Source organism: Sciurus vulgaris (genome assembly GCF_902686455.1).
Source record: "Sciurus vulgaris genome assembly, chromosome: 5".
Classification (NCBI taxonomy): Eukaryota; Metazoa; Chordata; class Mammalia; order Rodentia; family Sciuridae; genus Sciurus; species Sciurus vulgaris.
In genome coordinates, this window is record NC_136465.1 from 113,362,892 (window position 1) to 113,382,952 (window position 20,061).

Here is a 20,061-nt window from a genome sequence, read left to right on the forward strand (position 1 = left end):
GTCTAGCGATACCTGGTTTGGTTCTACTTGGCTGTTTGAGAACTTTAGTGCCTCATGGCTAAGGCTGGAGTCCTCTCTACAAGGCCACTGGCCAGCTTACTACATGGCAGCCAACTTACCTCAGAGCAAAAGAACTGGTGCGGTATTCAAGACACATCTTCTTAAAACTTCATCTTAGAAATGGTAGCCCAGGGGCTGGGGTTGTAGCTCAGTGGCAGAGCACTTGCCTAGCACATGTGAGGCACTGGGTTCAATCCTCAGCACCACATAAAAATAAATAAATAGAATAAATCTACAACTAAAAAAAAAAAAAAAAAAAATTAAAAAAAAGAGATATCCTTCGCTCTCCACTGGAGCTCTTCGGTCGTCTGCCATCCAGGAGCCATCTTGGGACTGCAGTGTGGCGGAACCTTCGGAAACTGAAACCCAGATTTGTGAGGTACTGGAAACCTTCAGGGACACTATAAATCTATAGGGTAGAAACTGTACTACCTCAGGTCCCCACAGCTAAATGGGAAGACACACAAACAAAATTTAAGAAAAAAGGGAATAAAGCACTCCAAACAAACCAGGATATTCCAATTATAGACTCCACTGACAAATCAGTAGAAGAAATGTCAGAGAAGGAGTTCAGAATATACTTAGTAAAACTGCTTCACGACTTTAAGGAGGATATAAAGAATGAAATCAGAGCTATGTTTCAGGAGAGGGAAGATATCTTAAAGAAAGAGATAAAGATCCTGAGAAGAAATCTATGAAATGAAGGAATCAATAAACCAAAATAAAAATTCAATGGAAAGTAGCACCAACAGAGGAGACCACTTGGAATACAGAACTTCAGGCAATGAAGACAAAATACATAATTTTGAAAATAAAGGTGACAACACAGAGAACATGATAAATTGTGTGACGTTCCCTCACCCAGACACAATGCCTGAACAGCAGCTGCTGAAGCCAACTGAGTGGAGCTACTGTACTACTTCTGGGCTGATAAGAAAGACCCCCAAGGCAATGGCACCATGGCGGGGTTCAAACTGCTGCTCCAAAAGCAACTGAAGGGCAAACAAATGCAGAAAGAAATGTCTGAGTTAGTCCGAGAGAGGATAAAGATTGAAGAAGAATATGCAAAGAACTTGGCTAAGCTCTCTCAGAACTCATTGGCTGCACAGGAGGAAGGCTCCCTGGGAGAAGCGTGGGCTCAGGTGAAGAGAAGCCTGGCAGATGAAGCAGAAGTTCATCTCAAGTTCCCGCCAAGCTTCACAGCAAGGTAGAGAAGCCCCTAATGAACTGACGTGAGAACTTCAAGAAAGACATGAAAAAGTGTGACCACCATATTGCTGACCTCCGCAAGCAACTCGCCAGCCGCTATGCATTGGTGGAGAAGGCCCGGAAAGCCCTCACAGAGCGGCAGAGAGACCTGGAGATGAAGACCCAGCAGCTGGAGATCAAGCTGAGCAATAAGAAGGAGGAGGACATCAAGAAGGCCTGGAGGAAGTCCACACAGGCTGGTGATGACCTCATGCGCTGTGTGGACCTCTACAACCAGGCCCAGTCCAAGTGGTTTGAAGAGATGGTGACTACCACTTTGGAGCTGGAGCGGCTGGAAGTGGAGAGGATGGAGATGATCCAGCAACATTTGTGCCAGTACACACAGCTGCGGCACAAGATGGACATGTTCAACCAAAGCACAGTTGAGCCTGTCGACCAACTGCTTCGAAAAGTGGACCCGGCCAAAGACAAAGAGCACAAAACGGGCAACATTCGCCCTGTGGACATGGAGATCTAGACACACCTGTGTGGCCCCAGGGGTCCTGCCCAGGAGAGGAGCTGGGTGTCCCACGGAGAGGAGTTGGTGTCTCCTGCTGGGTGAAGCTGCCCTCCCACCCACTCTCCTGTCCACTGAGGAGAGAGGAGAGAGCTGGCGATTCCAGAAGAGTGATCTGGATGGCCCAGCTGGGGGATCCCAAATATTCCCAGGCCAAGAAGACAGACTTGCAACACTGCCCTTGTCTCCAAGACTGAAGCCCTCAAACCCCATGCCATGCTTGTTGTTCTGAGAACAAACTGAGGCTGGAACTTTGTGGTCCCTGCTGAGTTCCATAGAGGTGGCCGTCACACGCTTGTGCCCTTGGGTACCCGAAGGCCCATCCTCCAACAGGTCCCTTTATCTTCTTAGGGGCTTTGGAAGATCAGGGGAGGGCTGCCTCTGCCTCCAAGCCAATGTCAGGATCAGACTCATGAATAGAAGGTGCCATCAGCTCTGTCTGCACCTAGAATCCTTTATAGCCCTCTATTTTTCTCATTGTATTCTGGGAGCCCAAATCCAGCTTTTCTTGGCCACTTTTCACCCCCATGAGTCTTGGGAAGGCCTGTTTTCTGTCTTCCCAGACCAACCCTGCCTAGAGAGGTCAGGATGGAACTACCTCATTTGGCAAATTAGCCCCAAGTCGGAGCATTGAATCATGGCTCCTATTAGACCAGGCATCGTCTCTGAAGTCTCTGGAAATCCCAATCCATCCATTCCTCAGCTGCTTTCTCAAGGCAGTCCCCACCCTGCCACCCCTGCCCAGTCTCACTAGAGGGAGCTTTCCAAAGTTCTCAGCCAGAAAGACCTCCTTCAGCTCTGTGCATGTCCAAAAGCTTTGAGGAATGGAGATACCAGCTCACATCAGAAACCAGGTGGGGTCTGTCTGCCATGGTGTCCTGTCCAACACTGGGCTACCCTGACCACCACTCTCCCAGGCTGCCCACCATGGGCTTAATGGGGCTGGTTCAGTCCCGTATGAGAGACAGATTAGGGCAAGTCCCTTTGTCATTCCCCATATGGCTCCATCTGCTTATGCATGATGGGGTTTGGACTGCTGTCCCTTGTATGGGCACTGCAGACTTTCATGGCCATAGGAGTTCTTTGCTATCCAGGTGTGTCCTGCCACCTGGGCCCCCAGCTACTCTGAACTTTCCAGAGCCCTATGCTAAGCCCTGCCTTGGTGCTAGCCCCTCCTTTCCCTCTGTTCATCTTCCCTGGAGAAGCCTGTGCCAAGTGGTATTCGGGAAGCTTTTTAACACTGCCACTGGGTTCAGCCCATCACTTCCTTCCTCTACTCCAGCAAACATGATCACCATGTTAACCTAGAGAATCAGCCTGAGGGGACCAGGAGAAGAAATTGACATAGTGAGCAAGGAACAAATACTAGTCAGAAACCCATGCTCTGAGGGTCCATCTTTCTTCATCTTTCCATCAGTGGCTTTGGATTGACCCTTCCATCTCCCATGGGGACAGAATTCTATGAGCACGATTCACTGATCTGTCCCTCAGTTTTACATGCTAATAGTGGATAACATTAATCTTGAATCTCTCAGCATCTCTTCCATTAAATTAGAATTGCTTTCTCATAGTTTATATTAGAAAGATGTCCAATATACTAAAGCAAACCCCCCAAAAAAGAAATGGTAGCCTATTGTATTAATCCATTTTGTGTTGCTGTAACAGAATACCTGACACTGGATACTTAACAAAGAAAAGAGATTTATTTAGCTCACGATTTTGGAGGCTAGAAGTCCAATACTGGGGGTCCCCTGTCATTGCACCTCTGACTAGGGTCTCCTCAGCTGATACACAGGATGGCAGAGAAGTGGAAGGGAAAACAACTGCATGCAGAAGAACCAAGTATATTGAGTGGACTTGCTCTGTAACAACCCATCTTTTGTAAGAACTCACTCTGAAAGACCTATCAGTAATTCCTCCTAAGGGTGGTATCCCATGATCTAATCACCTTCCATTGGGTCCTACATCTTAAACTCTTTGCTATGGGTTCAAGTGATCCTCCTGCCTCAACGTCCTGAAGCTGGGACTGTAGGCTTGTGCCACCACTCCTGTCTTAGGTCCTACCTCTACATTGTGATGCTGAGGACACATGAAGCCTGCAGCACATGAACCTCTGAGTGACACATTCCAGCCATATCCCAACCACTGCACCTATAACTTTGGCCACCTTCTACTTGCTAGATATAAATCACTAAATCCAGCCAACACTAAAGGGAAAGGGACCAAACATGGGTGTGACATGAGACAGAGGAGGCCCCCCACCCAATGATGGAGGCTGTCTATCACACCAGAAGAGATCTGTCTGCTGATGGAAATTATTCCACACAGAGAGGAAATGACAATGCAGGAGAGTCAGCGAAGACCCAGAAAGGGCAGAGGATATCCAGGCAGAGGACTTTTGCAATGACTGGTCCACTGTCTTTTTCATGCCATTTCATGATTTGGCTACACACACCTGCACGCATCTTTTGACACCTGTCATAGCAAAACTCATCATTTCCCCTTGCTTACAAAGCCATCTACAATCTGATTACATCCCACACACAAACATGCACATACCCCAACTCTGCCGGCCCCTTTTCAGTGTTCCTGTCCACTAAAATACTTGAGGACTAGAGAATGTTTTTTATCAGCCCCTTGGTGCCACCTGCAGCTTGCTTCTCCAAGAGTACCTACTTTCTACCCACTGACTGTGGTTTGGCCCCAGGCCTCTGCTTACTTTCCTGTGTCACCTCCTGTGCCATCCTAATATGCTCCTTTTATTCAATGCTGCCAACCATGTCAGCCTCAGAGGGATAAAATGAGCAAGGCAACTGACCTTTTATTGACCCCACTTTAATTCCCCACATGACCAACTTTCCAGACTACCACTGCCCACACTATTCCCTCGTTCCTGAAGGTATGGGGCTAATGAAGGCAAAGTTGAACATAACTCAAATGGGAATTGATGAAACAATTAAAAACCAAACATTAGACATCATTCTTAAAAACTCAGGATCATCTTAAAGAAAAAAATATTCAATAATACTTATTAAAGCATGGTGAGGGTGCCTTTACTTGGGTCCATAAAGATAGGGACAGCAAGTGCTGGAGATGTAACTGCAAGTGGTAGGATGCTTGCCTAGGATGCAGTGAGGCCCTGCTTTCAAGCCCCACCATTCCCAGTGAAGGTATAAAGAACTAGGGCAACGGGATTTTGAAATAGGGAGACACTGGGCCAAATACAACATGGGTAAGTGGGAATTTATAACCAAGAATCAGGGTGGGGGTCAGTGGATGGAGAATCCACTAAGCGATAACACCAAGAGTAATGGGATTCTGGCTAAACCCACTTAACAGGGTGCTTGGTGAAGACAGGCCAAGATGGGGGTGGTGGGGGGTGAGGAACACAGATGCCAAGGGTGGGAGGTGTTTCTAAACAGACTTAGCAGGATTCTTGCTAAAACCAGATTTTACAAAGAAGTGCAAAATTGGCCTAGGAGGTTCAGGAATCTGACTAAAGTATGGCTAAGCAAGGAATCTTTGTCATGCACCACTGTGAAACTCTCTCAGAGGAGCTTTTTGGTTCTGGGGTGCGCTTCCGCCACATTTGGAGTGCCTGCCTCTTTCCCAGGTTCTTTAAACACCAACAAATCTCTGTTCATTACGCTGAGCCATCAGTGGCTCACCCCCCACTATAAACTAGGTTCCCGTGTGTGGGACACAGCATGAGGGTAATGCCTACTTGTCCAATGAACGGATTAACCAGGGCCACTTATCTGTGTCCCCTGTTCCTATACAGTGTTTGGAATGTCAGGGGGCATCTCGGGGCTCCACAGAGAGGCAAGGATAATGGCTCTCTCAGGCTAGGGACCGAGTGGTGCATGTGTGCTTGTGTGTGCGCGCACGCCCGTGTTTGTTAGGGGTGGTGCAATTACCATCAGTCAGGTTTTGCCCTCAATTTCGCAATCTTTAAATCTAATTTTATTAGCTCACCCTGAGTTGTGTGTTCATGGTAAACTACTTTAAAGCTGTAAGAGATCAACCTCCTTCACAGATGCTGGGCTTCCCTCAGGGCTATGATGTCTCCAATTCCATCCTGTTTCTGCGCCGCCTCCGTTGAACCTTTCCTTCCCCAGTCTCCAGGTGCGAGCGGGTAGCGCCGGGGGTTCCAGCACCTTCCCGCCACCGCAGCAGTCCTACCACAGGTACCAGTGTTGCTAGGGGCTTGCCAATTAAAACGAGCCCCCAGAGCCCTGCGGAGGGCTGGCACTACCCTACCTTCGTCCGAGCAGGGGATGCCAACCGGAATACGCATCCGGGCAACTCGGCACCCGCGGCCTCCCCGGAGGCTGCGGAGCGCGGGCCTCGCCGCCGCCATCTTGCCCGCGAGTGCCAAGATGGGACGGGCGCTGCTGGGCGCCGCGCTGCTGTTTGTGGGGGGTGCTTTCCTCTCCTCCGAGCACGCCTCGCTCCCCGGGAGGAACCGGCTGGGCCCCTCACAGGGACAGGCCGCTGGTCCCGGGTGGGCCAGGGCGGCGCGCGGGCAGCCGAAGTTGGACGCGGCCGCAAAGGGCAGTATCCGTTCATTCCGGGCCGCCCCTGCCTTTCCTCGCGGCCAGTCTGTGAATGTGGCCCCCTGTCTGTTGACCCAGCCGCCTTTAACCAAAACTTGACAGACCTAAGCTGCTTCTAGGCGCATAATGATGTCGGTAGGAGTAAAAGTGACATACGTTTGTACAGAGCGTCTGTATTTGCTCCTCAAAACATTCTGGGGTTTATCGTTCTGATTTTGCAGATCGGTGATCCCCTAGTGTCCAGCGTTGAGGGAATCTTTTCATAATACGGTGGCGAACAATTAGCTTAACATGTTAAGTGACAAGAATTAGAACTTGACGCGAACGTGGACCTCTTAACTCGCCAGTCCCAGGTTTCGTGTGTGCATTGTTTTCCTTTTTGGTGCTGGGGATTGAACTCGGGGCCTGGGACATGCTAACTACACAGCACCCTGAGCTCCACCCCAGCCTCCAAGTTTCAGGCTCTTTTACCACGGAGTGTTTGTTTTTATATACTCGGGGATAATGTGGATAAAGGGCACTTTATCCCCGAGTTTCCTCCCCAGTTCTCTCACTAAATTGCCCAGGCTGGCCTGGAACTTCAGTCTGTCTTGGCCTCTGGAGTCACTGGGACTCCGGGCCTCCGCCACAGGTTCTGGCTAATCCTCAGGCTCTTCATCCATATCTCACACAGGGAGTAATGGGACGCCTGGCCAGAGAAAATTCTTGTTTTTGTACATTTTGGGAAAAGAGCTTGAAAATTAATGAATTGTACTGATTTCATGTTTATGTGAAAATAATCAACTATGGCATGTTTATCTTAACTCTCTAAGACTCAAAATTTGGGCATACCTTAGGTATCCAGCTTGTTTTGTCAGTTTTTAAAATAGGAATTTAAAGGATTACATTAACATGGTCAGATTAGGAAGTAACACACAAATATAGATGCCCAGTCCAAATAATATATCATTTTTATTTTTAGATTGTGGAACGGCACCGCTTGGGGATATGTTGAAAGGGTCTCGGATTATAGGGGGTGCAAATGCTCAAGAAGGCGCATGGCCATGGATAGTTAGTCTACAGATTCGATATGGCCGTTTTCTTGCTCATATATGTGCAGGAAGCCTAGTAAAAGACAGGTGGGTCCTCACAGCTGCCCACTGCACTAGAGACGCTAGGTATGTATTCAGAACATAATTCTTATTTTATTCTCTTACTGGATATATTTTCAAGTGCCAGAGGGTCATTTGATTTCAGCTGTTTTCAGTTAAGCCACATGTTTGCAAGTAGCTATATACCTTATACATAAAACTGTATTTGTTGAAATGAATCATTTACACGTCAGAGGTTGGCAAACTTTCTCCGTAAAGATAGTAAATATTTTAGTTTGCAGGTTATTTTCCCTCTCACAATTACTTAGCATGAAAGTAGCCATAGAAAATACATAACTAGGGGGCTGGGGCTCTAGCTCAGTGCCTAGCGCCTAGGAGGCACTGGGTTCCATCCTCAGCACTGCATAAAAATAAAATAAGTCATCTTTATTTATTTGAAGCTGTCCATCTACAACTACAAAAAGAATTTTTTTTAATTGTAAACAAATGGGATACATGTTGTTTCTCTGTACATGGCATAAAGGCATACCATTTGTGTAATCATAAATTTACATAGGGTAATGTTGTTTGATTCATTCTGTTATTGTTTCCCTTCCCCCCACCCCTCTTTTCCCTCTATACAGTCCTTCCTTTCTCCATCCTTGCCCCCCTCCCTAACCCTAACTCTAACCCTAACACTAACCCCTCCCTCCCCCCATTATGTGTCATCATCCACTTATTAGCGATATCATTCGTCCTTTGGTTTTTTGAGATTGACTTATCTCACTTAGCATGATATTCTCCAGTTTCATCCATTTGCCTGCAAATGCCATAATTTACAAAAAGAATTTTTTAAAAAAGAAAATACATAACTGAATGAATGCAACTGTGATCCAATAAAATTTTATATATGAACACTAAAGTTTAAAGTTCATACAATTTCATCAGTCATAAATTTGTTTAATTGTTTAAATGTGAAAAACATGCTTTGTTCTTGGTCTGTATACAAACAAAGCCAAGGGCTGGGGATGTAGCTCAGTTGGTAGAGTGCTTACCTCGCAAACACAAGGCCCTGGGTTCAATCTCCAGTACCACAGGAAAAAAGAAAAAGAAAAGAAAACAAGGCCAAATTTGGCTTTCACTGTTAGATTCTTTGAAAAAGAGACTTTCTTTTGCTTCATTTGCATTGGCCCATAAAATCTCAGCTACAATGACCAGAAAACTTAAAGACAACCCTGCCAAATTCAATGACTTTTTCTGTTTCCATCCTTCTTGATCTTGATAGCTTTGGGCAATGCTGATAGCGTCCTCTTCTTAAACTCTTTTTTCCTGATATTCCTTGTGCCAAGAGACCCTCTTGAGCCATATCCCCCAACCTTTTTTTTTCTGTTTTTTTTTTTTTAATATTAAGATATTCTAGACTGATAATTTTTTTTCTCCATTGCTTTCTAGCTCACATTATTTCTGATGAGAAATCTGCTGCCATCCTTAATTTTGCTCATCTGTACAATATGCCTTTTGTATAAAAAAAAGAAAGATTTTTACAAGGCCCATCAACAAACATAAAAATAGTTATGTGACTTCAAATTTCCAGGAAAATGTTAGGGTTGACCAAGAGGGAAATCTGTTACTTTATTTTATGCACTCATTTACTGTCTTCATTGATAACCATTTCTTCCTAATTCCATTTCTGTCAAATTCCCATCTTCTATTTTTTATTGGTTCTTTTAGTTATACATGACATAGGATTCATTTTGATCTAATTATAAAAGCATAATTTTTTCTAATTCAGCCCCCAGTACTCCCGCCACCCGGTTCCCTTCCCTCTGCTCTACTGATCATTCTGCTATTTACTTATTGTTGTTGTTGTTGTTTTAGTGTCTTGTGGATGTACACGATGGTGAGGTTCACTGTGGTATATCATATATGTACACAGGAAAGTTAGATTCATCCCACTGTCTTTCCCTTCCCATTCCTCCTTCCTTTCCTTCATTCCCTTTGTCTACTCCACTGCTCTTTCTTCTTCTTCTTCTTCTTTTTTTAAATGCTCCCCCCCCCCCCTTATTTTGAATTAGCTTCCACATATCAGAGAAAACATTCCACCTTTTACTTTTTGGTACTGGCTAATTTCACTTAGCATGATAGTCTCCAGTTCCATCTATTTACTGGCAAATGCCATAAAGTCATTCTTTTTTTATTTTTTATTTTTTTAGTTGTAGATGGACACAATACCTTTATTTATTTTTATGTGGTGCTGAGATTCAAACCCAGTGCCTCACATGTGCAAGACAAGCGCTCTACCACTGAGCTACAACCCCAGCCCCATAAAGTCATTCTTTATGGCTGACTGATACTTCATTGTGTATATATACCACATTTTTTTTTTAATCCATTCATCTGTTGAAGGGCACCTAGGTTGGCTCCATAGCTTGGCTACTGTGAATTGTGCTGCTATAAAGTCTGAGTCACTGAGGTATGCTGATTTTAAATCCTTTGGATACATACTGTGGAGTGGGATATCTGGGTTATATGGTGATTCTATTCCTGTTTTTTGAGGAACCTCCATACTGCTTTCCAGAGTGATTGAACTAATTTACAGTTCCACCAACAATGTATGAGTGTACCTTTTTCGTCACATCCTCACCAACTTTATTGTTAATTATAGTTTTGATAACTGCCATTTTGACTGGAGTGAGATGAAATCTCGATGTAGTTTTAATTTGCATTTCTTTAATTACTAGAGTTGAACACTTTTTTCATATATTTGATGACCATTTGCATTTCTTCATTTGAGAAGTGTCTGTTTAGTTTCTGTGCCCAATTATGGATTAGGTTATTTGTTTTTGTTTGGGGAGGGTTTGGCATTAAGTTTTTTGAGTTCTTTATATCTTGGATATTAATGTCCTATCTGAGGAGCTGGTGGCAAAGATTTTTTCCTATTCTGTAGGCTCTCTCTTCACACTCTTGTTTCCTTTACTCTTGGAGCTTTGTAATTTGATGCCTTCCCATTTATTGATTTTTTATTTTACTTCTTGTGCTTTAGGAGTCTTGTTAAAGAAGTCTGTTCATGTACTGCCATATTGGAGTGTTGGGTCTTCATTTTCTTTTAGCAGTTGCAAGGTTTCTGTTTTAATTCCTAGGTCTTTGATCCACTTCGAGTTGAGTTTTGTGCAGGGTGAGAGATAGGAGTTCATTCTACTACGTGGATTTCCAGTTTTCCCAGCATCATTTGTTTAAAAGGCAATCTTTTCTCCAACATATGTTTTGGCACCTTTGTCTAGTATCAGATAACTGTATTTATGTGGGTTTGTGTTTGTGTCTTCTATTCCATTGGTCTTCATGTCTGTTTTTGTGCCTGTACCATGCTGTTCTTGTTACTATAGTTCTGTAGTATAATTCGAGATCCAGTATTGCGATGCCTCAGGCTTTGCTTTTCTTCCTAAGGACTGTTAAGCTATTCTGGGTCTCTTCCTTTTTTTATATAACTTTATTTTATTAGGGCTGGTTTATTTTTATTTTTTTTTATTTTTTTGTATGTGGTGCTGAGGATCAAACCCAGTGCCTCACACATGCTAGACAAGCACTACACCACTAAGCCACCACTAAGAGACCTAGCTCCTGGGTCTCTTATTTTTCCTAACAAATTTTATAATTGCTTTTTCTAGGTGTGTGAAGAACATCACTTGAATTCTGATGGAAATCCATTGAATCTGTATAGCACTTTTGGTAGTATGGTCACTTTGACAATATTAATTCTGCTTATCCAAGAACATAGGACTTTCCATCTTCTAAGGTAGTCTTCAGTTTTTTTCTTTAGTGTTCTATAGTTTTTGTTGTAGAGGGCCTTTGCCACTCTTGTTAGATTGATTCCCCAATTTTTTTTTTTTTTATTGTGAGTAGTTTTCCTAATTGGAGTTTTCCTATACTCACTGGAGTATAGGACAATGATTGATTTATGTGTGTTCATCTTGTATTCTGCTACTTTCTGAATTCATCTGTCAGCTTTAGAAATCTTCTGGGTCTTCTAAATATAAGATCATGTCATCAGCAAAAAGATAATTTGAATGTTTCTTTTCCTATTTGTATCCCTCTAATTCTTTTCTCTTGCCTGATTGCTCTGGCTAGTTTCAAGGACTATGTTGAATAGCATTGGTGAAAGTGGGTATCCTTGTCTTGTTCCTGTTTTTAGAGGAAATGCTTTCAGTTTTTCTCCATTCAGAATAATGTTGGCCTTGGATTTGTCATATATAGCCCTTAGAATGTTGAGGTAGGTTCCTTCCATCATAGTTTTTTTTAGTATTTTAAACATGAATGGGTGCTGTACTTTGTCAGTTGCTTTTTCTTCATCTATTGAGATAATCATGCGATTCTTGTCCATCAATCTGTTTTTATGGTGAATTACATTCATTGATTCCTGTATGTTGAACCAAACTTGCATCCCAGGGGTGAAACCCACTTCATCAGGGTGCACTATCTTTTTAATGTGTTTTTATATGAGGTCTGCCAATATTTTATTAAGAATTTTTGCATTAATGTTCATGAGGGATATTGGTCTGAAGTTTTCTTTCCTTGATGTGTCTTTGTCTGGTTTTGGAATCAGGGTGATACTGGCTTCATAGAATGAGTTTGGCAGTGTTCCCTCCTTTTCTATTTCATGGACTAATTTGAGGAGGATTGGTATTAGTTCTTCTTTAAAGGTCCCATAGAAATCAGCTGAGAATCCAGCTGGACTTTTTTGGTTGTTGGAAGGTTTTTGAGAGCTGCTTCAATTTCATTACTTGAAACCAATCTGTTTAAGTTTTCTGTATCCTCCTGATTCAATGTGAGTAGGTCATACATCTCTAGGGATCTGTGAATATCTTTAAAATTTTCTAGTTTATTGAAGTATTAATTTTCAAAATAACTTCTGATGATCTTCTAGATTTCAGTAGTGTCTGTGGTGACATTTCCTTTTGCATCTTGGATTTTGATAATTTGAGATTTTTTCCCCTCTTTCTTTTTGTTAGTTTGGCTAAGCGTTTATCAATTTTGTTTATCTTTTCAAAAAAAACCAACTCTTGGGGCTGGGGTTGTGAGTCAGTGGTGAAGCGCTTGTGAGAAGCACTGGGTTTGGTCCTCAGCATCACATAAAATAAACAAACGAAATAAAGGTATTGTGTCCATCTACAACTAAATGTATTTTTTTAAACCCAACTCTTTCTTTGGTGGCCTTTTGTATTTTTTTAAATCTAAATTTCATTGATTTTATAGAACTAAAAAATATAATTAATAATAAGAACCTAACAGACATCTATAGAATATTTCCTCCATCAACAACTGAATTCGGGCTGGAGAGATAGCTCAGCTGGTAGAGTGCTTGCCTCACAAGCACAAGGCCCTGAGTTCGATCCCTAGTACCGCAAAAACAACTGAATTCACTTTCTTCTCAGCAGTTTGTGGAACATTTTTAAAAATAAGCTGCATTTTAAGTTACAAAGCAAATACACAAAAAGGAGAGATAATACCTTGTGTTCTACCAGATCATAATGCAATGAAATTAGAAATCAACAATACAATAAAAAATAGAAACCACTCTAACACCTGGAGATTAAATAATATACTTTTAAATGATGAATGGATAGCCAGAAGAAGTCAAGGGTGAAATTTTAGAAAATCTTATTTATTTATTCTTGAGACAGGTTCTTGCAAAGTTTCTGAGGCTGGCCTTGAACTTGAGATCCTCCTGCCTCAGCCTCCCTAGTCATTAGGATTATAGGTGTGCACCAGTGCACTCAGCTCTTTTCTTGATTTCTACAGTAAATTGTTGATGCCAGGCTCAGTGGTGCATGCCTGTAATCCCAGCTATTCAGGAGGCTGAGGCAGGAGGATCATGAGTTCAAAGCCAGCCTCGGCAACTTATCAAGGCACTTAGCAACTCAGAGACACCCTGTCTCTAAATAAAATATGACAAAGGACTGGGATGTGGCTCAGTGATTAAGAACCCCTGGTTTCGATCCTCAGTACTAAAAATAATAATAATAATAAAGTAAATTGTTGGACAACAGTGTTAATTTCCAGGGGTGGGGTGCGTGGGATGAACAAGAGCAGTGATGCTGAGGGCAGTGATGCTTTTCCTCTGCCCTTTTTCAAAACCGTTGCTGCTACATGACTTCCTCATCACATGAGCTTGCACGTGATCTTTTATGGCCCTTCATTCCACATAATAATCTCTCAGTTTTAGGTCCCCTGCTAGCTGGCCTTTTCATCAATTTTTGTGATTAATTTTCCAGCCCAGGTTTTCATTCTAGGCAACAACATCATTGCTCAATTATGAATGAACCGTTCTTTAATCAGGGGCCCAACCCTGCCCATCAAACTGTGGACAGAGGATCTGGGTCATGTATTAAATAAGGGCATGCTGGCAACACAGTGGGCAAGACATTTTTCCTTGTACAGGGATATGGGCATATAAGTACCAAGGGATGTTTCTAGGAAAAAGAAGTTTTTTTGTTGTTTTGTTTTGTTTGTGGTGCTGGTGATCAAACTAAGGAACTTTCTGCAGGCTGGGCAAGTGTTCTACCACGGAGCTACATCCCCAGTCCTTTTCACTTTATTTTAAGACAAAGTCTTGCTAAATTGCTCAGGCTGTCCTCAAACTTGAAATCCTCCTGTCTCAGCCTCCTGAATAGCTGGAATTACAGGCATGTACCACCATGCCCAGCCACAAAAATGATTTTATTAAGATATAACTCAACATGCAGTAAAATAAATTCTTTTTAGTGTACAGTTCTGTGAATTTAACAAATGCATGTTCATGTAATTACCAACACAAGACATAGATCTTTTTATTTCCAAAAAATCTCCCATGTTCCTCCCCTCTCTGTCTTTATAGTTTTGTTTTTTCCAGAGTATTGTATAATCAGAATCACACATAGCCTATGTAGCCTTTTGAATTTGGTTTCTTTTACTTAGCATATCAATTTGAGAATCATCATCTGTTATTGTGTGTATCATTACTGTTCTTTTTTGTTTTCTTTCTTTCTTTCTCCTTCCTTCCTTCCCCCTTTCCCCCTTCCTTCCTTCCTTCCCTCCCTACTTCCCTCCCTCCACCCTTCCTTCCCTCCCTCTCTCCCTCCTTCCTTCCTTCCTTCCTTCCTTCCTTCCTTCCTTCCGTCCTTCCTCCCTCCCTCCCTCCCTTCCTCCTTCCCTCCATCCCTCCCTCCCTCTTTCTGTCTTGTGTGTATGGTGTTGAGGACTGAACCCAGGGCTCTACCCTTGCAAGGCTAGTGCTCTACCACTGAGCTATGATCCCAGTCCCATTACCGTTCCCTTTTATTTTGGGGTAGTAATCCATTTTATGGAGGTAGCATTTTTTTTTCAATATACCACTTGAAGGACATTTCTGATTTGGGCAATTAATAGTTAAGCTACTATAAATATTTTCATATTGGTTTTGTGAATGTAGGTTTTCATTTCACTTGAATACCCAAGAGTGGGATTACCAGGTCAAATGGAACTTTATAGTAAAAAATATGCAAGTACCTGGGCACAGTGGCACCTGCTGATAATCCTAGCTACTCAGGCTGAGGCAAGAGCACCACAAGTTTGAGGCCCGTCTGGGCAAAACAGAGTGATGGTGTCTCAAAATAAAAAATAAAAAGTCTAGGGATGTAGCTCAGTAGTGAAGTGCTTGCCTAGCATGTTTGATCCCCAAAACCATAAAAAAGGTAAAACATAATTAATGTAAGAAAATGACAAAATAGTAAAGACAAAAAGAAAATAAAAATCAGTTGTTATATTTCCCAGAAATAACAGGTGTTTGGTTACATATTATATTATTCTAAATTTTTCTATGTGTGTACATAAATTATTTTATATGTTAATATAGTTATACTGTGAAGTAGCCTTTTTATTAAACTGTATAACATGAGAATCTTTATGATATGTCAGTACACATCTGTGTTACTTCTACATTCCACTCTGTGGATGTGCCCAAATTTTACCTGAGTCATATGTTGGGCATGAAGGCCTTTTCTGTGGTAAATATTCTTATAGATAAATCTTTGTGTTCATCTTCTGTTTCTTTGGGATAAATTCTAAGAAGTAGAACTTCAAAGTCAAAGACAGTCCAAATTTTACAGACCACTGACACACGTTGCCAAAGTGTCCACATATTTACACTTTCTGCAGGAATAAGAGGAACCCAGTTCCTCTCTCACCTATACTGCTATTATCAAACACACAAATGCTTATATATAAACTTTGCTAACATGAAGGGTGAAAAGATACCTCAGTATGTGTAGACATTAGCATATAAAGTGAAAATTCTTCCTTCCTAATTCAATTCCAGATGTAAGAACTGTTAAACTCAATGGGATTAACAGATTTAATTGTTTATCTTTTTGACCTATTTGGCTTTTTTTTTTTTTTTTACTTTTTTTAAGACTGTCAAGAAAATTATTTACTTCTTGTTTTTACTTTCAGTGAAATGTTTTACAAAATTCTCATTTAATTTAAAAGAATTCTTATGCTAATATTCAAATTTTTTTTTCTAGTACATTTTTAAAAGATCATAAAAGTAGAAGAAATATTTTGGTGAATTTTGTTTATACCCATCACATAGCTTCAAATTATCAATTTATACTTGATCTTATTTTATCTATACCCTTATCAACTTCCTGCTCCAGTGTGTGTGTATGTGTGTGTTATGCTGGGGATCAAACCCAGGGTCTCATGCATGCTAAGTGAGGGGTCTACTACTAAGCTACACCCTTAGTCCACCCCTTCCAATTATTTTGAAGCAAATCTCAGACCTATCACTTTGGATACATCCAAAAGATAGGAACTGTTTATTGAAAATATTTACTCACATAAATATTTAATCCATTTGCAGCTTATTTTGGTGCTTAGTGTTAGTCCAGATATCTAATTTTATTCTCTTTTCAAACAACTAGCTAGTTATTCCAGTACCATATACTGAATAATTCATCCTTTTGTCCATTGGTTAGAAATCCTATCTTAATTATATATTAAATTCTCATATATGTAAATCTGTTTCTGAATCATCTGTCCTATTGGTTTTTTCCCTGTTTCCTACACCATGATATTTATTTTGTTTTTTGGCAGTACTGGGAATTGAATCCAGGGGCACTCTATCACCAAGCCACATCCTTAGCCCCCTCCCTCCTTTTTTATGCCAAGGATTGAACCCAGGTATTCAACCACTGAGCCACATCACCAACCCCTTTTTATATTTTTTTTAGAGATTAGAGACAGGGTCTTGCTGAGTTGCTTAGGCCTTCTCTAATTTACTGAGGTTAGCTTTGAACTTGCAATCCTCCTGTCTCAGCCTCTTGAGCAGCTGAGATTATAGGCATGTGCCACCACACCCAGCCCCTAGCACCTTTTTTTTTTTTTAATATTTTTTAGCTGTAGATGGACATAATACCTTTTATTTTATTTATTATGTGATGCTGAGGATCAAACGCAGTGCCTCACAGGTGCCAGACAAGTGCTGTACCACTGAGCCACAATTCCAGCCCGCCCCTAACCTTTTTAAAAGAAATTTGAGACAGGGTCTCTCTTAGCTGCTGAGGCTAGCCTCGAATTTGCAGTCCTCCTGTTTCAACCTCCAGAGTCACTGGAATTACAGGCATGTGCCATGGCACCCAGCAGGCTTTTAATTTATACTTTATGTCACGTGAAAGTAGAATTAAAGTTTTTTGTTACTAATTTAACATAAGAAAAACAAAAGCTAGTGAAAGAATAATACTATTTACTAAGTTAAATAAACATGTTTATAATAAGAATACTTACTTTCTTCCAGAGATCCTTTACAGTGGAGAGCTGTGATTGGAACCAATAAAGTAAATGGGAGTCAAGCACACAGCAAGAGGATCAAAGTTAAAGCAATCATTATTCATCCAGACTTCATCATGGAAACTTACGTAAATGATATTGCACTTTTTCGTTTAAAAAAAGCCGTGAGGTTTAATGACTATATTCAGCCTATCTGTCTACCTTTTGATGTTTTCCAAAACCTGGACGAAAATACAAAGTGTTTTATAACTGGCTGGGGAAGAACACAAGAAGAAGGTAATTATATTCTGAATTTTACTGATATAAATCTTTCTGATTACTGGTACAGGAGGGTCAGTACTTTTATATGTAAATATCCTTTTGTAAATTTATTTTAAAAACTTTTCAGTTTTTTGCAGTATTGAAGATTGAATTCAGGACTTTGTGCATGCTTGGCAAGCACTCTACCACTTAGCTACATTCCCAACTACATTCTATGTATTTTAAAAAATTTCTTTGAATTACCTCTTTATTATGAAACTAAATAACAGACCTTTATAAACCAGTGGAAAGGAACTACTTTTTGTTCATAATTTCTTCCACATGGGATGAAGAGAGAAAATTCTCTTCCAAAGCAGAAGAGACTTTCTTTGGTTATACATGCCAAGATATTGATAGAATGGTAGTTACAAACGTTTCTGTAGCCTAAGACTCACAGATTAATGAGCCAGCTTTGTGGCAGAATTGCCTACCAATAAGCTTTTAGCTATAAGGACTCTAACTTAGTTTCCTCTTTATTTAAAACAGAAAACATAGTCTGTGTCTTCGGAATAGCAACAACTACCTTTTGGGAGCATTTCCATGTTTCAGTCCCTGTTTTAAATGTGACTTTATTATATTTTATCCTCCCAATAATCCTATTAGAGAGCTGATGTTGTTGTTATCATTTTTTCCCATTTAACAGACCAGGAATTGAAGATCTTAGATCTTAAGAAGCTGGGACTCAAATCTAGGTCTTTGTGATTCTGAAACCTGAATATTTAACTACTACGTTAAAATGTTTTTGAGGGAACCATAGTCCAGTTAGGAATATATGAAATCAAGTACTGAAACTATTTTTTTCCTATTCTGCAGAAGCCCTATCCATTTAAATATTTATGGGTTATTTAACAGGATAGAGATAAATATATGAAGACCTGCAAATTATTGTTTTTCTTTTTTCCATCTATGAATACTTTCTAAGGAAGAAAAGGAAAAACATCATGGTGTAGGAAAAAGAGCATGGGCTTTAGAATTCATCCCTGCCACATTCTAGGTAAAATGACCTGGGCATTTTGGTGTGCATTCAATAACATTATTGAAATTTTGACAAGTAGAACAATGAAAGAAGCAACTATCATTTATTCAGGAGTAGGTATTTAATAAAATGCTAAACATTTTAATGCATTATCTCATTTAATACCCCTAACAACACTATGAGAAATAGTTTACCATGAATAAGTAAAATGAAGCCTAAGGAGGTTAAATTACTTACCTAAAGTTATACAGCTAGCGGGAATGAGAATTGACGCCCCAGTTGGCCTGCCTCACAGCTCATGTGTTTCCACTGTATTATCATCTTTCACAATGTCATACAGTTCCACGTTCGTTGAGAACAATAATACCCATTAGACAGTTGTTTTGAGGATTAAAATTGCTCTCCAGCAATGTGGTAGATTATACGTACACACCAGCCTTCCCACTGAAAACTGTTAAACAGAAGGAATAGATAAGTCAAGGACTGAGTATAAAGCTAGGAACTTAGAGAGAGAATGGAACACCAAAGTAACATTCATCCTGAGGGTGCTTGCCAAATTGGTAACAGTGAGTACTGATTTTGGTGATTTCATTGGCTTTGGTGAGGAGAAAAAAGCTTGCCCAAACTGGGTACAGAGAGACTCCCATAAAGCTAGAGCCCTTGGCTCATACTCAGCTGTAGTTCATATACCTATAGTATACTTCAAATATGATATCAGTAGGGTGAAAGGATCTTGAAAGTATCCTCATACTCAGTGCTTGACCTATGCATTCTTCCTCTTTAATTAAAAAAAAATTTGGTAGTTGTACATGGACAGAATGACTTCATTTTGTTTATTTTTATGTGGTGCTAAGTATTGAACTCAGTGCCTCACATGTGCTAGGTAAGTGCTCTGCTACTGAGCTACAGCCCCAGTGCTCCCTCTTTAATATTTTTCCATGGGAAGGCTGATGTGTACATTAGCCTACTATGTTGCTGGAGAGACAGTTTAATCCTCAATACAACTCTGTGATGAGTATTATTTCTTCAGCTGTTGTGATGAGTATTATTGCTCACATAAAGCATGAAACTGTATGGCACTAGAAAGACAGCAGGGAAAGATATACATGATAACATTAATCCAAAAGAAGTTAGAATGGGAAAAAAAGCAAAGAAATCATAAATGGCTATGTTAATATCAGATAAAATAGACTTCAGAGCAAAGAAAATTACCAGAATGGTAAGGAATATTACATGATAATAAAAGGTCAGTCCACCAAGAAAATAGCAACCCTTAATGCATATGCACCAAAAAACAGAAAAACATACTTTTAAAAAACATACATGTAAACATATTTACCATATGATCTTGCAGTTACATTCCCAGGCATTTATTCAAGAGAAATATAAATAAATGTCCACAACAAAAAATATATTCACATTTGTTCACAGAAGTGTCATTTGTTGTAGCAAAAAACTTGGGAAAAAAGTGTCCTTCAACATGTGCATGATTAAACAAGCTGTGGTATAGCCTTACCATGGAATACTGATAAGAAG

The 20,061-nt window shown here is 40.7% G+C and overlaps 1 protein-coding gene and 1 pseudogene across 12 annotated transcripts in view; both read left to right on the forward strand.

Moving 5' to 3' along the window:
* Positions 1-309: 309 nt before the first annotated feature.
* Positions 310-1,991, forward strand: LOC306661264 (growth arrest-specific protein 7-like; annotated as a pseudogene). The gene is made up of 2 exons (XR_013766659.1): positions 310-1,866; positions 1,910-1,991. The product of XR_013766659.1 is annotated as a growth arrest-specific protein 7-like (transcript).
* Positions 1,992-5,818: 3,827 nt separating this feature from the next.
* Positions 5,819-20,061, forward strand: part of TMPRSS12 (transmembrane serine protease 12) — a gene marked incomplete at its 3' end in the record, with an annotated part of 91,687 nt that continues 77,444 nt past the window's right edge. For 2 of the 11 annotated variants that reach the window (XM_079139822.1, XM_079139818.1), the window contains exons 1-2: positions 6,049-7,538; positions 17,257-17,525. In XM_079139822.1, coding sequence (XP_078995948.1) covers positions 7,306-7,538; positions 17,257-17,525 — 502 coding nt within the window. In that variant the 5' untranslated portion in view covers positions 6,049-7,305. Of the gene's footprint in view, positions 6,013-6,048; positions 7,539-17,256; positions 17,526-20,061 lie in introns of those variants that run through there. The other 9 variants (XM_079139823.1, XM_079139825.1, XM_079139817.1 and 6 more) reach the window with 6 other exon arrangements.